Source organism: Haliotis rufescens, unplaced genomic scaffold (genome assembly GCF_023055435.1).
Source record: "Haliotis rufescens isolate VD_foot unplaced genomic scaffold, xgHalRufe1.0.p SCAF_20, whole genome shotgun sequence".
Classification (NCBI taxonomy): Eukaryota; Metazoa; Mollusca; class Gastropoda; order Lepetellida; family Haliotidae; genus Haliotis; species Haliotis rufescens.
The window spans coordinates 18,990,346-19,007,456 of NW_025963891.1; the positions used below are offsets into that span (position 1 = coordinate 18,990,346).

Below are 17,111 nucleotides of genomic sequence, written 5' to 3' on the forward strand. Positions count from 1 at the left end.
TCTGAATTCTAAAGGTGAATCGACATGCACAGACATGTCGTGTCTCCATGCAAACGTGGTGCCACGCGTGACTACAAACGGACGTTTATCAATATGATTATGACGTTGTCACTCGTTCATCCACGCTGAAGTGTTGGCACTCGTGTATGTTTACATGTGTACTGTCACGCGTGTCTCCATGCAAACGTGATGTACTTCGTGACTACAAACAGATGTTTAGCAATATGATTATGACGTTGTCACTCGTTCATCCACGCTGAAGTGTTGGCACTCGTGTATGTTTACATGTGTACTGTCACGCGTGTCTCCATGCAAACGTGATGTACTTCGTGACTACAAACAGATGTTTAGCAATATGATTATGACGTTGTCACTCATTCATCCACGCTGAAGTGTTGGCACTCGTGTATGTTTACATGTGTACTGTCACGCGTGTCTCCATGCAAACGTGATGTACTTCGTGACTACAAACGGACGTTTATCAATATGATTATGACGTTGTCACTGGCTCATCCACGCTGAAGTGTTGGCACTCGTGTATGTTTACATGTGTACTGTCACGCGTGTCTCCATGCAAACGTGATGTACTTCGTGACTACAAACAGATGTTTAGCAATATGATTATGACGTTGTCACTCGTTCATCCACGCTGAAGTGTTGGCACTCGTGTATGTTTACATGCGTGCATTGTAACATACATGTACACATTACTGGGAGGACCAGGCCTCACTTAGGGGTATTTTGAAGCAGGCGTGGGTGGCTGCTTGCTCTTCCCACCGCCCATGATGGGATACAGCACAATGCCCTAGCAATACAAAATGACGATTCAACAGGGTTCTTATGGAATACATGAAATATTTATTTTTATCATGCATTTTCACAAATGTCATAAACACATATACATGATTGTACACAGCAGGATGGACGAATGGTTCACACTGTCAAACAAATGTTTCTGAAAAAATAGTAATTACAACTGATATAGTAAGGTTTCCTACACAAATATTACTAATATGATTGCCATTCTGTAACAGTGGACTCATTGGAAGATTCATCTTAACCTGTCAAAACTAATAGCTACATGGGGCACATAAGATAATATACTCACAAAACTTTATTGGGGACTACACCAATGGAAGAAACAGTGAAACCTCATTTGTCTGGACCCCGGTAATCCAGACGTCTAACCCTCTGGACCCCAGTAATCCAGACGTCTAACCCTCTGGACCCCAGTAATCCAGACATCTCACCCTCTGGACCCCAGTAATCCAGACGTCTAACCCTCTGGACCCCAGTAATCCAGACGTCTCACCCTCTAGACCCCAGTAATCCAGACATCTCACACTCTGGACCCCAGTAATCCAGACATCTCACCCTCTGCCCCCCAGTTATTGACATCTCACCCTCTTGACCCCAGTATTCCAGACATCTCACCCTCTGGGCCCCAGTAATCCAGACATCTCACCCTCTGGACCCCAGTAATCCAGACATCTCACCCTCTGGACCCCAGTAATCCAGACATCTCACCGTCTGGATCCCAGTAATCCAGACATCCCACCTTATGGCCCCCAGTAATCCAGACATCTCACCCTCTGGACCCCAGTAATCCAGACATCTCACCGTCTGGACCCCAGTAATCCAGACATCCCACCTTGTGGCCCCCAGTAATCCAGACATCTCACCCTCTGGATCCAAGTAATCCAGACATCTCACCCTCTGGACCCCAGTAATCCAGACATCTCACCGTCTGGACCCCAGTAATCCAGACATCCCACCTTGTGGCCCCCAGTAATCCAGACATCTCACCCTCTGGATCCAAGTAATCCAGACATCTCACCCTCTGGACCCCAGTAATCCAGACATCTCACCGTCTGGACCCCAGTAATCCAGACATCCCACCTTGTGGCCCCCAGTAATCCAGACATCTCACCCTCTGGACCCCAGTAATCCAGACATCTCACCCTCTGGATCCAAGTAATCCAGACATCTCACCCACATCTCCCAAGGGATGCATCTCTGCACAGCGAATCGTGGCGCCTTAGACGACTGGACCACCCGTACCCCCCCAAACCAGACAGACTTATTTTATCATGTTTCAGACATGTTAAATCTGTACAAGATTTTTTCAAAAGAAAAACAATTGAAAATAAATACCTGTGTTTGATGGAAAACAATTTTTTTTTGTTCGATAAACAGATAGAACTTTTTTTTTTACTTTTAAAGGAAAGGCAACTTCAAGTCACATCTGTTCTACTTTACCTCCTGCCTCTAGGCATAATCAGACAATAAAAGTCTCTTGCCTTACTTTTTGTTGTGTATTCCTGCCCGTCAGTTCATTACAAAACCCCAAAGTTCTCTGTAAAACTCAACTGGAAGAAACCTATAGCAGCAACTCACTTGTTTGTGTGCACTACATTCCTCGATCACCCGTGAATACAAAAGGCAGCTTGGCAATGTCGTCCCGATTTGGACACCAAGTTTCATACCATGAAGATCCAGGTTAGAACTGGTCTTCAGAACACCATGCTTGCTGCTTTTTTCATACACCTATAGTTAATCTGGCAGGTCATGAAAAAAGACAGATGTCAGGACAGATTAACTAGTCGTACGAAAAATATGGGTGTTCCTTAACTTCTTTTGAGTAGTATACCTTCCAAACGAACAATAGTCAGTGTTACTTTGTTATATTGCCTTCATCATTTTGCAACACTGTCCAGAGTTTCAGTAAATCTCCCAAAGCAAATTGATCTGGCCTAATGTAAAAAATGAATTTCAACAAGATTCATTCAAATGAAATTAAACTTTAGACCAACCAGTGTCTAAATACCCACATGTGGATACTAATATACATTCACAAGTTCCACCTATGCTAATTCTAAGCACATATTCTACAGTAGCACCAACATGTTGCTATAGCAACGGACAGGGTGACGTCACCAGTAACCACAAGGATGGGACACCACTTGTTGGAATGTGGCCTGCAGGATTTTACTGTTAGCAGAGCATGATTTATTCCCCCAAGTGAGTATTGATCACTGGAAAAGGTAGGTCAAAGTCTCCTCCTATTCGATTTTTTATAGGAATATTTTTATCTTTCCAAGAGACACAAAACTGATTCTCATAATGCCAACGTATATTTGAATAGCATGACATATGTGATCATCCCTACCAAAAGCTGAGTGGTATATTTCATGCTAATGCTTCATGGCCAGCTATAGACAAACATAACAATACTTGTACATTTCAGTGATATCAACACCACCACATGCATCGTCTAATTATTCCATGTATCAGAATTGTGATCCTCGCTCCATTTGGACATCAAGCTCAACTAGATTTCATTTACAAACTTGGTGGGTTTTTAATATAGTGTTGAAACTAATTTCCAATCAACTGATCCGCTTAGATCACGAAAAGTATCAATTATTCAACTATTATTCGATTTCAAGTCCTTGATAGACATTCAGAAGTTGTAGGAAAATTAAGATATGACACTTTTATGAATAACAAAGTACTCGCTATTTGTGTTATTTGTTTACACACACAAAATTAATTATGGTTTCACACAAAGTTGATTTTCTACACTTTTCCATGGACTGATATTCAGCAGCAAATCTTCATTTGGCAAAATTCAGTGCACAGAATTAAATTCCAAAACATTAATGTGTTCAATTCAGAAAATAGTACCAAATACAGTGACACCTTGAACTCAAAAGTCTTGGGAATCACTGTAAATATTGGAGCTCTCAGAACTCAGAAGACAAGGGGAGTGAAAATAGTCGACAGTTTGTATGAACAAGATTTCAGTTTTATTCAGGGATGTGTGCTGATCTGCAGTAAAGATTATTTTTCGTTTATGTTTATGTAATTCTAAAATATTATTTAATCTATTATTTAATTACGATATAGAACAGGATATAACCTTTATCTATAAGAAAACATCTTGATTCATATCATGGTATATATAAGTTAGCGTGCTATTTTACTTGCAATAGATAATTTGTCCATTTACGTCATCTTCGCGAGGCAAGGGAGATAACTGACAATAGAAGTCCAGTTTCCACCTGTTGTGATACTAGGCTGGAATTATGGAGTTATATTTTGGCTGGACTAATGAATCAATGCAGAGTCCAATTAAAATCGTGTAACGAAATCAACATCCGGTTCATAAACTGATGTGCAGATTCCGGCTGATCACATTTGCAAAACATGTGTACCGACAACTTATCATCAACAGATATTTACGAAAATGTGCATGTTTTTAATCAAGGTGTTCATGTGATTTGATGCACTTCACAAAAATAAGACCCGGTTTATTACAATAATCTTGATTATCGATCAAATCGTCTTCACTAGGCCACACCATTTTTATTAGAAGCAAATGCAAGTGATATGTGAGGTGGAATCTGATTGGTCAATAGGAGAGGCTAAGAAGGGACATCACTTCACTGGTGGCGCTATGATCGAGCCTAAAAATTCCAGCCCAGTTTGGCAAGGGTGGAAACTGGACATTTACAAACAGTTAACTCTCTTGCCTCAGGAAGATGATTTATGTATTTCCCTCAAATTCTAACATAAGCAACATTCCACTAATGATGACACAGTGCCATAACGACAGGGAACACGGCAGTGATACAGTATGAACAACCTGGCTGCAGGACTCCCAATCTGCTCTGTGGAATGTCATAAAATGGGATCCATTTTTGTTCCATATATGGCAAAATAAAATATTAGTCTTGGTTCTCAGGCACCGCCCGCATCATCATAAAGTCTGCCACACGTTTCGTTTTTATTTCGATTTAAAAAAAATCAAAAAAAATCCTAATACTTAAAAAAATGCTATCCAAATTGCATGCAGTTACTTCCCTTTACATGCGAACTGCTTCACTGCACATCTCGCGTTATGGTGATGGATGCAATAGGAGTTTGTATGCTTGTATATGTAGGGAGACCGTTTCCCAGGATGATGGTACACAACTGTTTATTTGGTTACATACTATTTTGAACAAGCAACAACGAAAAAACACCACCTACCTGCACTATATTTTCAAAAGTCATTGCCTGAGAACCTATTCTTTTATTTTTTTAAGCCAGTAACATTTTATCTTTGACGGTTTGACTTTAAGCCAATGGTTCTTAGCTGAGACATTTATATGGGTGATAGTTTGCCATAAAATATCAGACAAAAGCACTCATGATTCATGACAGTTCGAAGTGTGCAGAGAAAGTGAATGTGCATAAACCATTCCAGCAGACATCCTGAAGAGCAAAGAAGCTCCCAATTTACATCCAAGCTGCAATATATTTTAAATAATACTGTTTGATAGTAATCCTTAGTCATCCAGGCTTAATCACCATAGGCTGTATTCACTTAGTCCCAACTGTTCATTATGTCTCCTTGCAAATAAAGGTTCAGTTAACGCTGGTCACACGTAAAGATACTCCTTACCAGTTGTGAGGAAACATGTTCCATGTACTCACTCCCATCCCACACCATTGCAGACAACCAAAAAACCAACAAACAAATTTTGCTCTTGGGTTCTTGTTTTATGATCATGATGGTAAAGAGAGTGAGTGAGTGAGTTGGGTTTAACGCCGCTAACAGTATTCCAGCTATATCACCGCATGTCAGCTTAATGTGGGAGGAAAGCCGGAAGTGATGCAGGTCTCAGACATTTACCACTTCGGTGAAACCCACGAGCACAGGTATGGTGCTAACAAACATAATCGGGGTGAACCGGGATTCGAACCCACAATCATAAAGTTCTGGCTTGCCAAGGGACGCAACTCTGCACAGCGAATTGCGGCGCCTTAGACAACTGGGCCACCCGTGCCCCCTGATGGTAAGGAGATATTTCTAAGGTGATGTTATGCTTAAATCAACTGATGGTTCTAATTATTAGAATCTCAATGATTATCATTTCAAGATAATAGATAAAGTCATAAATAAAACACATAAGTTTAAGAGATAAACAAATTAATTATCACGATGTAGAATACTCAATTACCCTGCAAATCCTGAAACATATTTTGTTTATCAACATTGCATGCTAGCATGGTATGCTATGTTATCGCAGTAGTTAATTTATAATGGATCATCATTATGGTGAATGTTTACTAACACATTAACTATGTCATACGCAAATGTTTCTTGTTCTTTATTCTATTAGGATTGATTGATGCTGGTTTTCTTTACCGAGTTCAGTAAACAAAGTACCTGTCATTGGCGACTCAAGGGCGGACAACTCTGCATTATCGCGGTATCACTATTTTGTGTGATATGTGAGGATTATGTGGTTTACATCACTTCCTGTTTGGGATTATGCATAATCAGTATTCATACAACCTAGGTTGTGTCAAAGGACATCGTCCAAACAAGCGGATTCTTTTCTAACCAATTTCGAATGTAGGTAGGGGTAATTCCACTTCAAAAACATTCCTGACATGTATACTTACAAGTAGCCATGATGAAAAATTGTGCTTAGTTTTGCATAAGTAAACAGTAGATAGGGGATGTAGATTACAAGATTTAGCGATACAGTGATAATATAGAGCCCGTGATAATATAGAGTCATACTATAAAATATTTCTGAATCACTCTCTCCCTACGTGAACCCGCAATCAATCTGGAATGCTATGATGTCACACTGGAATGCTATGTCAATACAATGAATGATATCACATGCTTTTGTGATGACCAAACCATCCTGGTCAGCAGAATTGAATTTGTTCTGATATTTAGTCATCAAACTTAACATATAATTAACATGACATCAATTTTGAATATTTCTTTTAAAATTCAAGACTGAGAAAATAAGTAACTTCTCCACAACGTATTCATGTGAACAATTTCCGGGATCCAATGTAATTTAACAACAATTTTCACCAAATCAGATTACAGCACACACTTCAATTCATTTTACAATTCTTATTTAGATTATGGTTGGTTCAATGGATAATTTATATCAGGTCATCACAAGGGTACTGTTAGGTAGCGATAGAAACTAACAATTTTAGTCCACTAGTCCTTATAATGATAATATATATAGCAAAACACTTAAAAAGGGCAAATTTCTACAAGTCCTTATGATACCTTGACTATTGGGCAATTTGGCAAGGACTACAGGACTAGTGCCAATTTCTAACACTGTTAGGTATCACAATACTGATACCTATTCAAGTGCCCCTATAGTTTCTATGGCCACCCTATTGAGGTCCTGCTCTTAATAACAATGTGAGCACCATATGATGTGGAAAGAAACTACACGTTAACATCATCACAGGGTGTGACGAGAGACCGCACGATCTGCCATGCACATCAACACAGGAATGTACTGTATACACATGGACAGCACTATAACCACTTCTGCAGTGAATGCCAGCTCTGCATGGAATATATTGGAGGTTCTGATTGGCTTGTGTTGCTGTCATGGCAGATTTTCATCCACCTTCATCAGTTTCTTCACCACTCCCTGAATAGCCCCCAGGGATGGGGAGTCCTTGTACACGTCTGCAATGTTCTTGCCCTGGTCCAGACTAGCCGTTAGCTGGGGGTCCAGTGGGATTGTGCCTGTAACACAGTGTGAGTGAGTGAGTGAGTATGGTTTTACGCCGCTTTTAGCAATATTCCAGCAATATCATGGCGGGGGACACCAGAAATGGGCTTCACACATTGTGCCAATGTCGGGAATCAAACCTGGGTCTTCGGCGTGACGCTTTAACCACTAGGCTACCCGACCACCCCTACCTGTAACACAGCATCATATTGGGGCTTAGGGTTGTGTTTTTGTTTGTTTGTTTGTACCGTATATCGCCATCTATAAAGTGACCCCACGTATAAGACGACCCCCCTGTACAAGTCTTTAAAATCGACGCTTATTTATATACCCTGTCTATAAAGCAAATAGGAATGAAGCATGTTACAAGTCTATACACAATCCCTACATTTGCAATAAAAACGTGTTTGTTTTAGCAGAAAAAAATTACATCGTTTCCCTTCAGCGAATTCAGGGAAACGAACAGATCATAACAATTAAACTTGGTCAATATCAATTTAAAGTTGAGATAAAACTCAACACTCTTCAACCCTGTGTATAAGTCGACCCCCCTTGACAGGCCCCTATAATTTGAGGTACAAAAAACTTGCCTTATACACAGCGATATACGGTAGTTTATTGCTGCACTCATAAATATCCAAGCTATATGACAGGGGTCTGTACATAATTGAGTCTGGACCAGACAATCCAGTGACTGATATCATGTTTGTTAGTTTGCTGATTAATGTTGCAGTCAGCAATATTCTAGCTACATGCTGGCAGTCTGTAAATAATCAAGCCTGGACCATACAATCCAGTTATTGATATCATGTTTGTTTGCTGATTAACGCTGCGCTCAGCAATATTCTAGCTACATGCTGGCAGTCTGTAAATAATCAAGCCTGGACCATACAATCCAGTTATTGATATCATGAACATTCAATCATGGGATAAGATGACATGCATCAACTAAGTCAGTGAGTCCGACAACCCGATCCCGTTAGTCGCCACTTATGACAAGCACCCCTGCTGAAGATCAATTCAAACTCTGATCTTCACGGGTGTTGGAGTAATGTGGTGGCACATGGTCCTGTGTACTGCAAACAGGTAAAACATCAGGCAAAGTTAAGAAACGTCAGTTGGTGAGAATAGGCGAATTGGTGACTGTGTTTGGCAGCTTGACTCCTGAGAGTCATCATCATCGTCGTCGTCGTCGTCGTCGTCATCATCATCATCATCATCAAAGCAGCAGGAGGTGAGCCCTATACATACTAAACCCAGGATCAACGGAACATACTGTTTTATGTGAAATGTGTAAGGCAAAACAAAATAAAAGAATTGGTTCTCAGGTAATGACTCTTGAAAAAAAGTGCGGGCGGGTGGTGTTTTTTTTTTTTTGCTTGTTCAAACTAGTATGTAACCAAATAAACAAGCAAGTATAAACAAGCATACAAACTCCTATTGCCACCATGACTATAACACAAGATGTGCAGTAAAGCAGTGCACATGTAAAGGGAACTAACTGCATGCTATACTGGACTGCATTGTTTTTAAGTATTAGGATTTTTATATTCTTTTGAAAATGGAAATATAAAACGAAACGTGCGGCAGACTTTTTGATTGTGCGGGCGGAGTCTGAGAACCAAGACCATTTTTTGTTTCAGCCTAATACAAACATTTTCTGACATCTTACCTAAGAAAGGTACTCCACTCTGCTTGGCTAATGACTCTCCTCCACCCTTGGAGAAGATGTTGGTACATTCCTGGAACAAGTACATGTCACAGGATCACTGCAAACTCTCGCCAATATGTGGCCAAAACAGCACGAAATAAAGTCAATCTAGTCGGATGTCTTGATCAAACATTTTGGTTAAAAATATCATGGTGTAACATTTATACTAAGTTTTCCTATAATAATTAGATCCACATCAAGTGCTTTTATGACTTATCATGGTGTAATATTTATACATCATTTCATATAATTATAATTTAGAAAGTAATCCTTATCATCAGGTAAAATGCATATATAAAATATCAGTAGTTTCAGTTATAGCTTTTTAGATAGATGCTAGCCTAAGGTAATGGGAGCGCAACTCCTAGACATACTATTCAATTAGACAAGAGTTATGTCTACATAGTTAAATAGATTTGAAACTTTTAGATAAATGCTAGCCTAAGGTATCAAGATCCCATCTCCCAGAACAAAAGATATGTCTACATAGTCTTATAGATTACCTTGAACTATTTTATTTAAGTAAATCTGTCATCACCTATATTAGAATAACATTCAGCAATTACTTCAATTTAGACTCATTAAGGATTAGCCCCCATACAAGCTCGTCTATAGGGCATTAAGGATTAGCCCCCATACAAGCTCGTCTATAGTGCATTAAGGATTAGCCCCAACACAAGCTCATCTATAGTGACACCATAATCTCTTTCAAAGCATCCAGTAAATATGTCAACAAGATTAGTGCCAGTCCAACAGGATTAACCGGATTAAGTATTCCCCTCTGTCTAGCCATTCATTTAGCATAGGGCACAACCCATCGTGTATCAACTAATCATATTCCATTTTATTGTTCTAATTTTTTTTAAATACATACAGAAACCTCTTGTTATGGCAGAGAAGGGGTTTGACTCTCTAACCAAGCAGATCTCTCTCCCACAGCCCAGAGGGTTGTACCGACTCTCCGTGGCACCCTCAGTTATTTTTTAAGTAATTTTAAATTGTTCATTGTTAATTGTTCTTGTAAATAAAATTGTGATTAGTCTCCTGTGACTCCGGCTCTTTTGCTGACTAATTCCTCCAAGAAATCCAGCACACCATTTGGACGGTTTTGTTCACCCATAACAGTCCATGATAAAAACATCAAATGAATGACTTATAATATATAACGAACAGTAGCCTCTATTCGTCCTTACCATGTTTCTTGTCAACCCCACAACACTGGAAACACGTAGTTTTAATATCTTACATGATTTCATTGTCAGGGCGGTCGGGTAGCCTAGTGGTTAAAGCGTACGCTCGTCACGCCGAAGACAAAGACATGGGTACAATGTGTGAAACCCATTTCTGGTGTCCCCCGTCCTTGATATTGTTGGAATATTGCTAAAAACAGCGTAAAACCATAACTCACTCACTCACACTGTTCGGTAATATGTTTATCCTGATGAAGTTCAGTGGAAACTGATAAATTTGGATTAACGAGGTTCCACATTATTAACGTAAAATACTTGAGGTCACTGATCTGAAATAGTAAACTTGTAGCCATTACATAAAAATTCTTCAGATTTATTGACCATGTCTGGGACGAGTATGAGATATGAACTAACAGCACAGTGGGGGCAGACATAGCCACTCATGTTCTCTATGATGCCGATCACAGGGATCCCCGTCTTCCTGCAGAATGTCAGCTCTCTCCTCACATCTCCGACAGCCACAGCCTGAGTAGAGACAGATACATTTATTATATACTACTCAAAAGAAGTTAAGGATCACCCAATTCTTTCATATTGGTAATGTTAATCTGTCACGGCATGACGATAATATGGAAGAATCAGGTGATCCTTATCTTCTTTTGAGTAGTATATATACTACTCAAAAGAAGTTAAAAAACACCAGATTTTGAGGAATAAATATTGTATATTGTATGACAAGCATAGTTTGTTTGTTTGTATGTTGTTTAATGCAGCACTCAGCAATATTCCAGCTGTATGACGGCGGCCTGTAGATAATCGAGTCTGGGCCAGACAATACAGTGATTGCAATATCATGTAATACACATACAGTATCAATATTGTCCCAGGTACTCAAATGCCAGACTAATCCAATTTATGCTTAACCTTGTGATGAAATACTATATTTATCTCAAATTGTAAAACCAGTATTTCACACTTTATGCCGGAACTACTTTCAGTCTGCCTCAATGACAGAAAAGACAGAACATGGGCCTTTTCGCGTCACAACAATACGTTTATTCTATGTCTACCTCCGAGCCTACCTGTGGTGTAGTGACTAGCACGGCCCCATCTGGGTTGTATTTCTTCAAGGCCTCCATCACGGAGATGTGTTCGTCGGACGTCCCAGGCGGGGTGTCGATGATCAGGTAATCCACATCATGCCAGTACACATCACTCAGAAACTGTTTGATCATGGCTGCCGGAGAAATAGGTCAATGTTCGAGTCACATTCTACATGTTCTCGGCCACTTTCAACAAAATATATTAATCATTTACACTGATCACGCTGATGATGAATGTTTGTTTGTTTGTTACACAACATTGTATAATGTCACACTCAGCAATATTCCAGCCACATTACGAATGCCTGTAAATAGTCTGGACCAGATAAACCAGTGATTGATATTATGAGCAGTGATCCACTGAAGCAACCAAGTCACCAAATGATGCATTAAGTTGCCTTTTTTAAAATGTATTGGTTTGATGACAAAAAGACATACGACAAAACTGAAAATGTAAATTTTTGGGCCTCTATTAAGCAAAGATTTCTTAGATATTTCATTTATGAAGAGTAATACCGTAATTACCGTTTTTCTTGGGACCCCTCCACACAACAGCATCATCCCTGTTGTTGAGCAGGAAGGCAATGGACATAATGCCGATCTTCTGTTCCTTGTCCACGTACACCGGCAACCAGCTGCCACAATCAAGAGTGAGTTTGTGAGTATTCCAGTTATATCACAGCTTGTCAGCTTAATGTGGGAGGAAAGCCCTAAGTGATGTAGGTCTCAGACGTTTTATCACTTCAGTGAAACCCATGACCACGGGTATGGTGCTGACAAACCTAGAAACATAATCAGGGCGAACCGGGATTCGAACCCAAAACCACAGGTTTCTGGCATGACCAAGGGATGCAACTCTGCACAACCAATTGCGGCGCCTTAGATGACTGGGCCACCGGTGCCCCCGGCACAATCAATAATGGTCATGATGCAAGGCGATGCCGTTATCAGTTGTCTAAAGCACTGAACTTTCTAGCGACATTCATTGAGGCCGAAGGGTGGTTTGGACCATAAATATGTTGAATGTTGCTAAAAAGTCATGTGTCTAAAGCTAACACTTGTATCGTCAAAACCAAATGACTTCTGACAGTCCTGACAACCAAACCCGCACTGATCAACATGGACCATCCGAGCACACAGGTATCAGGCATTTGGTTGTAATGGCCTCAATCCACTCTCAGTGTACACCATTTTAATTTACCAAGGTTCATAATTTCTTGTATTGGCACTGTTAAAATTGCATCCTTTTATCGTCCCAACCTTCAACGTCTTATATTTCAGCAACTGTTTTGATACGTCTCAGTATGGATATTTTGTTGTAGCATACTGAAAATTAATATTGCATGTTTTGTTTGTTTGTTTGTTGTTTGCGCAGTTAGCGATATTCCAGCAATATGACGGTGGTCTGTAAATAATCGATTCTGGACCAGACAATCTAGTGATTGACAACATGAGCATTGATCCACGCAATTGGGATACAATGACATGCATCAACCAAGTCAGCAAGCCTGACCACCCAATCCTGTTAGTTACCTTTAACGACAAGCACAGTCGCACGGGCACGGGCACCCCTCAATATCCTTACAAGAGCACTGTGGCACACTTAAATTCCAACAGGCACCACTCAATATCCTTACGAGTCGCTGTGGCACTATTAAATTCCAACGGGGACCCCTCAATATCCTTACGAGTGCGCTGTGGCACACTTAAATTCCAACAGGCACCACTCAATATCCTTACGAGTCGCTGTGGCACTATTAAATTCCAACGGGGACCCCTCAATATCCTTACGAGTGCGCTGTGGCACACTTAAATTCCAACGGGCACCCCTCAATATCCTTACAAGTGTGCTGTGGCACACTTAAATTCCAACGGGCACCCCTCAATATCCTTACGAGTCGCTGTGGCACATTTAAATTCCAATGGGCACAACTCAATATCCTTACAAGTGCGCTGTGGCGAACTGAAATTCCAAAGGGCACCCCTCAATATCCTTACGAGTGCGCTGTGGCACATTTAAATTCCAACAGGCACCACTCAATATCCTTATAATCAATTCCACCATTACTTACCCTTCTGGACACTGATGGATTTCATTGCCCTCCACATTAAACATGCGTGGTATGCTGGGGCCGCAGAGGTCCACATCCAGCAGGCCAACCTGTCAGAAAATAGTCATTAAAACCGCTATCCATCCTCTCATGTCAGGATGACTGCAAGTTAATTCAACCAAATGATAACATCCTAGGAACATCACAAGTTGCATCGTCCCAAGGCAAGAGCGTCCATTTGACTTACAGTAAACTACTGTTATAACGAACTCAAATGGACCACTAATTTTAGTTCGTTATAAGCATGTATACAACATCTATACAGCAAATGGCCGGGATCAAAAATTAAGTTTGTAATATCCGTCAGTTCTTTATAAGCGTGTTCATTATAAAACATATTTTAATGTGTTATCAAAGTTTTGTTTCTTGTCACATCAAGCCCACTTTCCAGTGCTAAATATGATTGGACTATTGCACATATCCAATTAGAGACCATTTCACACAATCAACATCCATGGCTGGTATACCTTCCCATGAAACTGGCTTACCACTGCCTGTCTTTGTTGATACGAATATGTCTTCTTCATCTTTTAAACCCCCCAACAATTGCCTATGTTTTTGTGTCAGGGTTGAAATCGCAAATGTTTTTCGCAATCTGATCGACTAGGTCTATGGTAGTTGCCATCTTTGTGAAGCTGTACGAGATAAGAGTGAGTGAGTGAGTGAGTATGGTTTTACGCCGCTTTTAGCAATATTCCAGCAATATCACGGCGGGGGACACCGGAAATGGGTTTCACACATTGTACCCATGTCGGGAATCGAACCTGGGTCTTCGGCGTGACGAGTGAACGCTTTAACCACTGGGCTACCCGACCGCCCCGTACGAGATAAGAACAGCAATCTGATTGGATATTGCGTTTTCATTACAAGGGGCACAACTCATGATCTATGCGAGGTGGAAACAGGGTCGAGCCAAGAAAAGTGGCCTTGTTGTGGCAAGGGTAGAAACTAGGCTTTGATATAGACTAGTGGACACTCTTGCCTCGGGAAGATGCACAAGTTGATGCAGCTGAACCATCACACACCACAGCCAGTACTGCCACTTACATGTTCTGTTAATGTTGTCAGCAAAATAAAATCAGACCAAGCACTGCACCTGTATATTCCTCGATCACCTGTGCACACATATGGTCGCTATGCTGTGTAATAGTGACATGTGTTTTTTAGTCCAGTAATGATTTGTTTGTCTGTTTGTTACTGTCAAGTTACTGTGGAAATCCCTGCTTGATAACACATCCTGAACATCTTGTGTAAGGGATGTATTTCAATGCATGATGTGTATGAGAGGTGAGGTGAAATGGGGTTTAACGTCGCGTCCAAGATTATTGCACTTATATAGCGACGTGCATGCACGTGTATGTGTGTGTGTGTGGCTGCTTGTACTAGTCTGGACTGATGCCGATTTATAGTGCTAGCCCACTGAGATACCATGCCACAGTTTAACATGAATACCCCACTCAGACACAGTATACTGACTCTGAGCCAACCAGTCCTTGTTTGAGTGAGTGAGTGAGTTTGGTTTTACGCTGCTTTTAGCAATATTCCAGCAATATCACGGCGGGGGACACCAGAAATGGGCTTCACACATTGTACCCATGTCGGGATTCGAACCAGGGTCTTCGGCGTGATGAGCGAACGCTTTAACCACTAGGCTACCCGACCGCCCCAGTCCTTGTTTGAGCCCCTTAATGCCGAAAGCCAGACAGGGTAACAACAAGTACCATCTTTTAACGTCTTTTGGTATGACGCGGCTGGGGATGGAACCCCAGACCTTCCGCTCTCTGGGCGGACGCTCTACCACTAGACCACGGAGGCAGTCGAAGTGTATGAGAAGCACCTCCTTGGGTAACCATCTCAAAGTGCAACCAAGGTCCACTACACAACCTGCATACCTTCTTTCCTTCAGCTCGTAATCCAAGTGTCAGTTGGGTGGCAACTGTGCTCTTCCCTACCCCTCCCTTTCCTGACAGCACCAGGATGACATGGCGGACAGTCGAGAGGTGATCGATCACTACAACAATGGAATAGTACACACATGGCTAGATGGACAATGTCGACAGTATGTCTTAAACATTACAAAAAAACATGGTTACATTTTTACAGGTGTGTTAAAAAAGAAACATTCTTTACAAAGGAGGGTTTGAATCAACAAGTTCATGTAGGTCACCACCAATAAATTGATAGTCATTAGAAGCATGGAGGATTGATCTCACACTGCCAACTTGAAGCTAAGCTAAGATAATGTGTTGCTCTAATTGGCCAACCCCTTTCCACGGGAGCTATCACAAATAATTAGTGCTTGTTTACCAAGTCATCAGCACGTGATTATTTACCTATAGAAGTCATTTTCTTCGTGGAACTCAAAACTTGATAACAACTGTACTGATTTTCCTCAATTACATTGGATTAATTACTTAAAAGTGATAGCGAACCCATACCCTATCTCACAACTAACCCTGCGGATCAAGATCTGGGAAGCGAGAGCCACAGCTGGCAGTCTGAGCCAATTAGCATTATATAAGCTGCCCCAGTAAACTGTATTATTGCCCTGATTTATATTCTATAAGAATGATAACAATGGCAACCATGTTAATGGCAATGGCAACTGATAACAGTTTTCTATAACACTCTTTCAAAAGTCATCTGACATCTTGTCTGGCAATATGATGAAAATTATTCCTGTCAGATGTATGTCAATTAACTTTCGTGACTAACAATTATGAGCATGCACTCAGTATATGTTACAGATTATTTATATTACATTTATACATATTAGAGCTACTGTAAAATAACAAAATATTTATATGAAAGTATTAGATAATATAGGCCTATATGTCAAGGCGTTTTCTGACAGGCTGCTTAGATCTACATATTGTAAGATAATTAAATTTTTTATGCAGAGAGATTGGCAACAAAGACACATAGTTGAAATATCCTGCATTTCACGAAAACACTGAATTAATCACATATGACTAGAAAATTAATAAGCCAAAAAAATATACGTAGATCTAACTGAAGAAGGTCGAAATCTGCATTGTCATAGTCAAAATTGTCAAAACAATTAGGGTTTTTTTATCAAAAAGGGGATAATATAACATTATCAAGGAGAGTTCATGCCGAAAAGTCGTGTCACACGTTCGCATACTTGTTTACGTGTATTATGTCATGAATAGACTAAGAGCGGAGGACTAAGCAGCTGGTAACTGGCCTTGCCCCGAGACAGAAACCCCTCAATGCAATGTTTCACGACAATATACAGGTTAAAACATCGTGGCGCTAACAAAGAAATTAAACCAGATTTGCATGACACGTAAGTGGTGCCAATGACAAGCAATGAAATCAATTGGCAACTGACTAGAAATCTAGAAAATTCTATATAGATCGGTAATGTGTATACCCGTGGGCGCGGCCATCTTGAAAATGTGATCTCGCAATCGCTC

General features: G+C 40.5%; 1 protein-coding gene across 1 annotated transcript; it reads right to left on the minus strand.

Moving 5' to 3' along the window:
* Window positions 1-2,168: 2,168 nt before the first annotated feature.
* LOC124137286 (cytosolic Fe-S cluster assembly factor NUBP2 homolog) lies at window positions 2,169-17,099 on the minus strand. Its single transcript, XM_048400917.1, has 8 exons — window positions 17,069-17,099; window positions 15,564-15,682; window positions 13,633-13,721; window positions 12,086-12,195; window positions 11,540-11,694; window positions 10,872-10,982; window positions 9,229-9,298; window positions 2,169-7,570 (listed from the first exon to the last, which is right to left on the minus strand). Exons 1-8 carry the CDS (start codon window positions 17,082-17,084, stop codon window positions 7,428-7,430), a joined length of 813 nt encoding a protein of 270 aa, XP_048256874.1. The 5' UTR covers window positions 17,085-17,099; the 3' UTR covers window positions 2,169-7,427.
* Window positions 17,100-17,111: the final 12 nt, after the last annotated feature.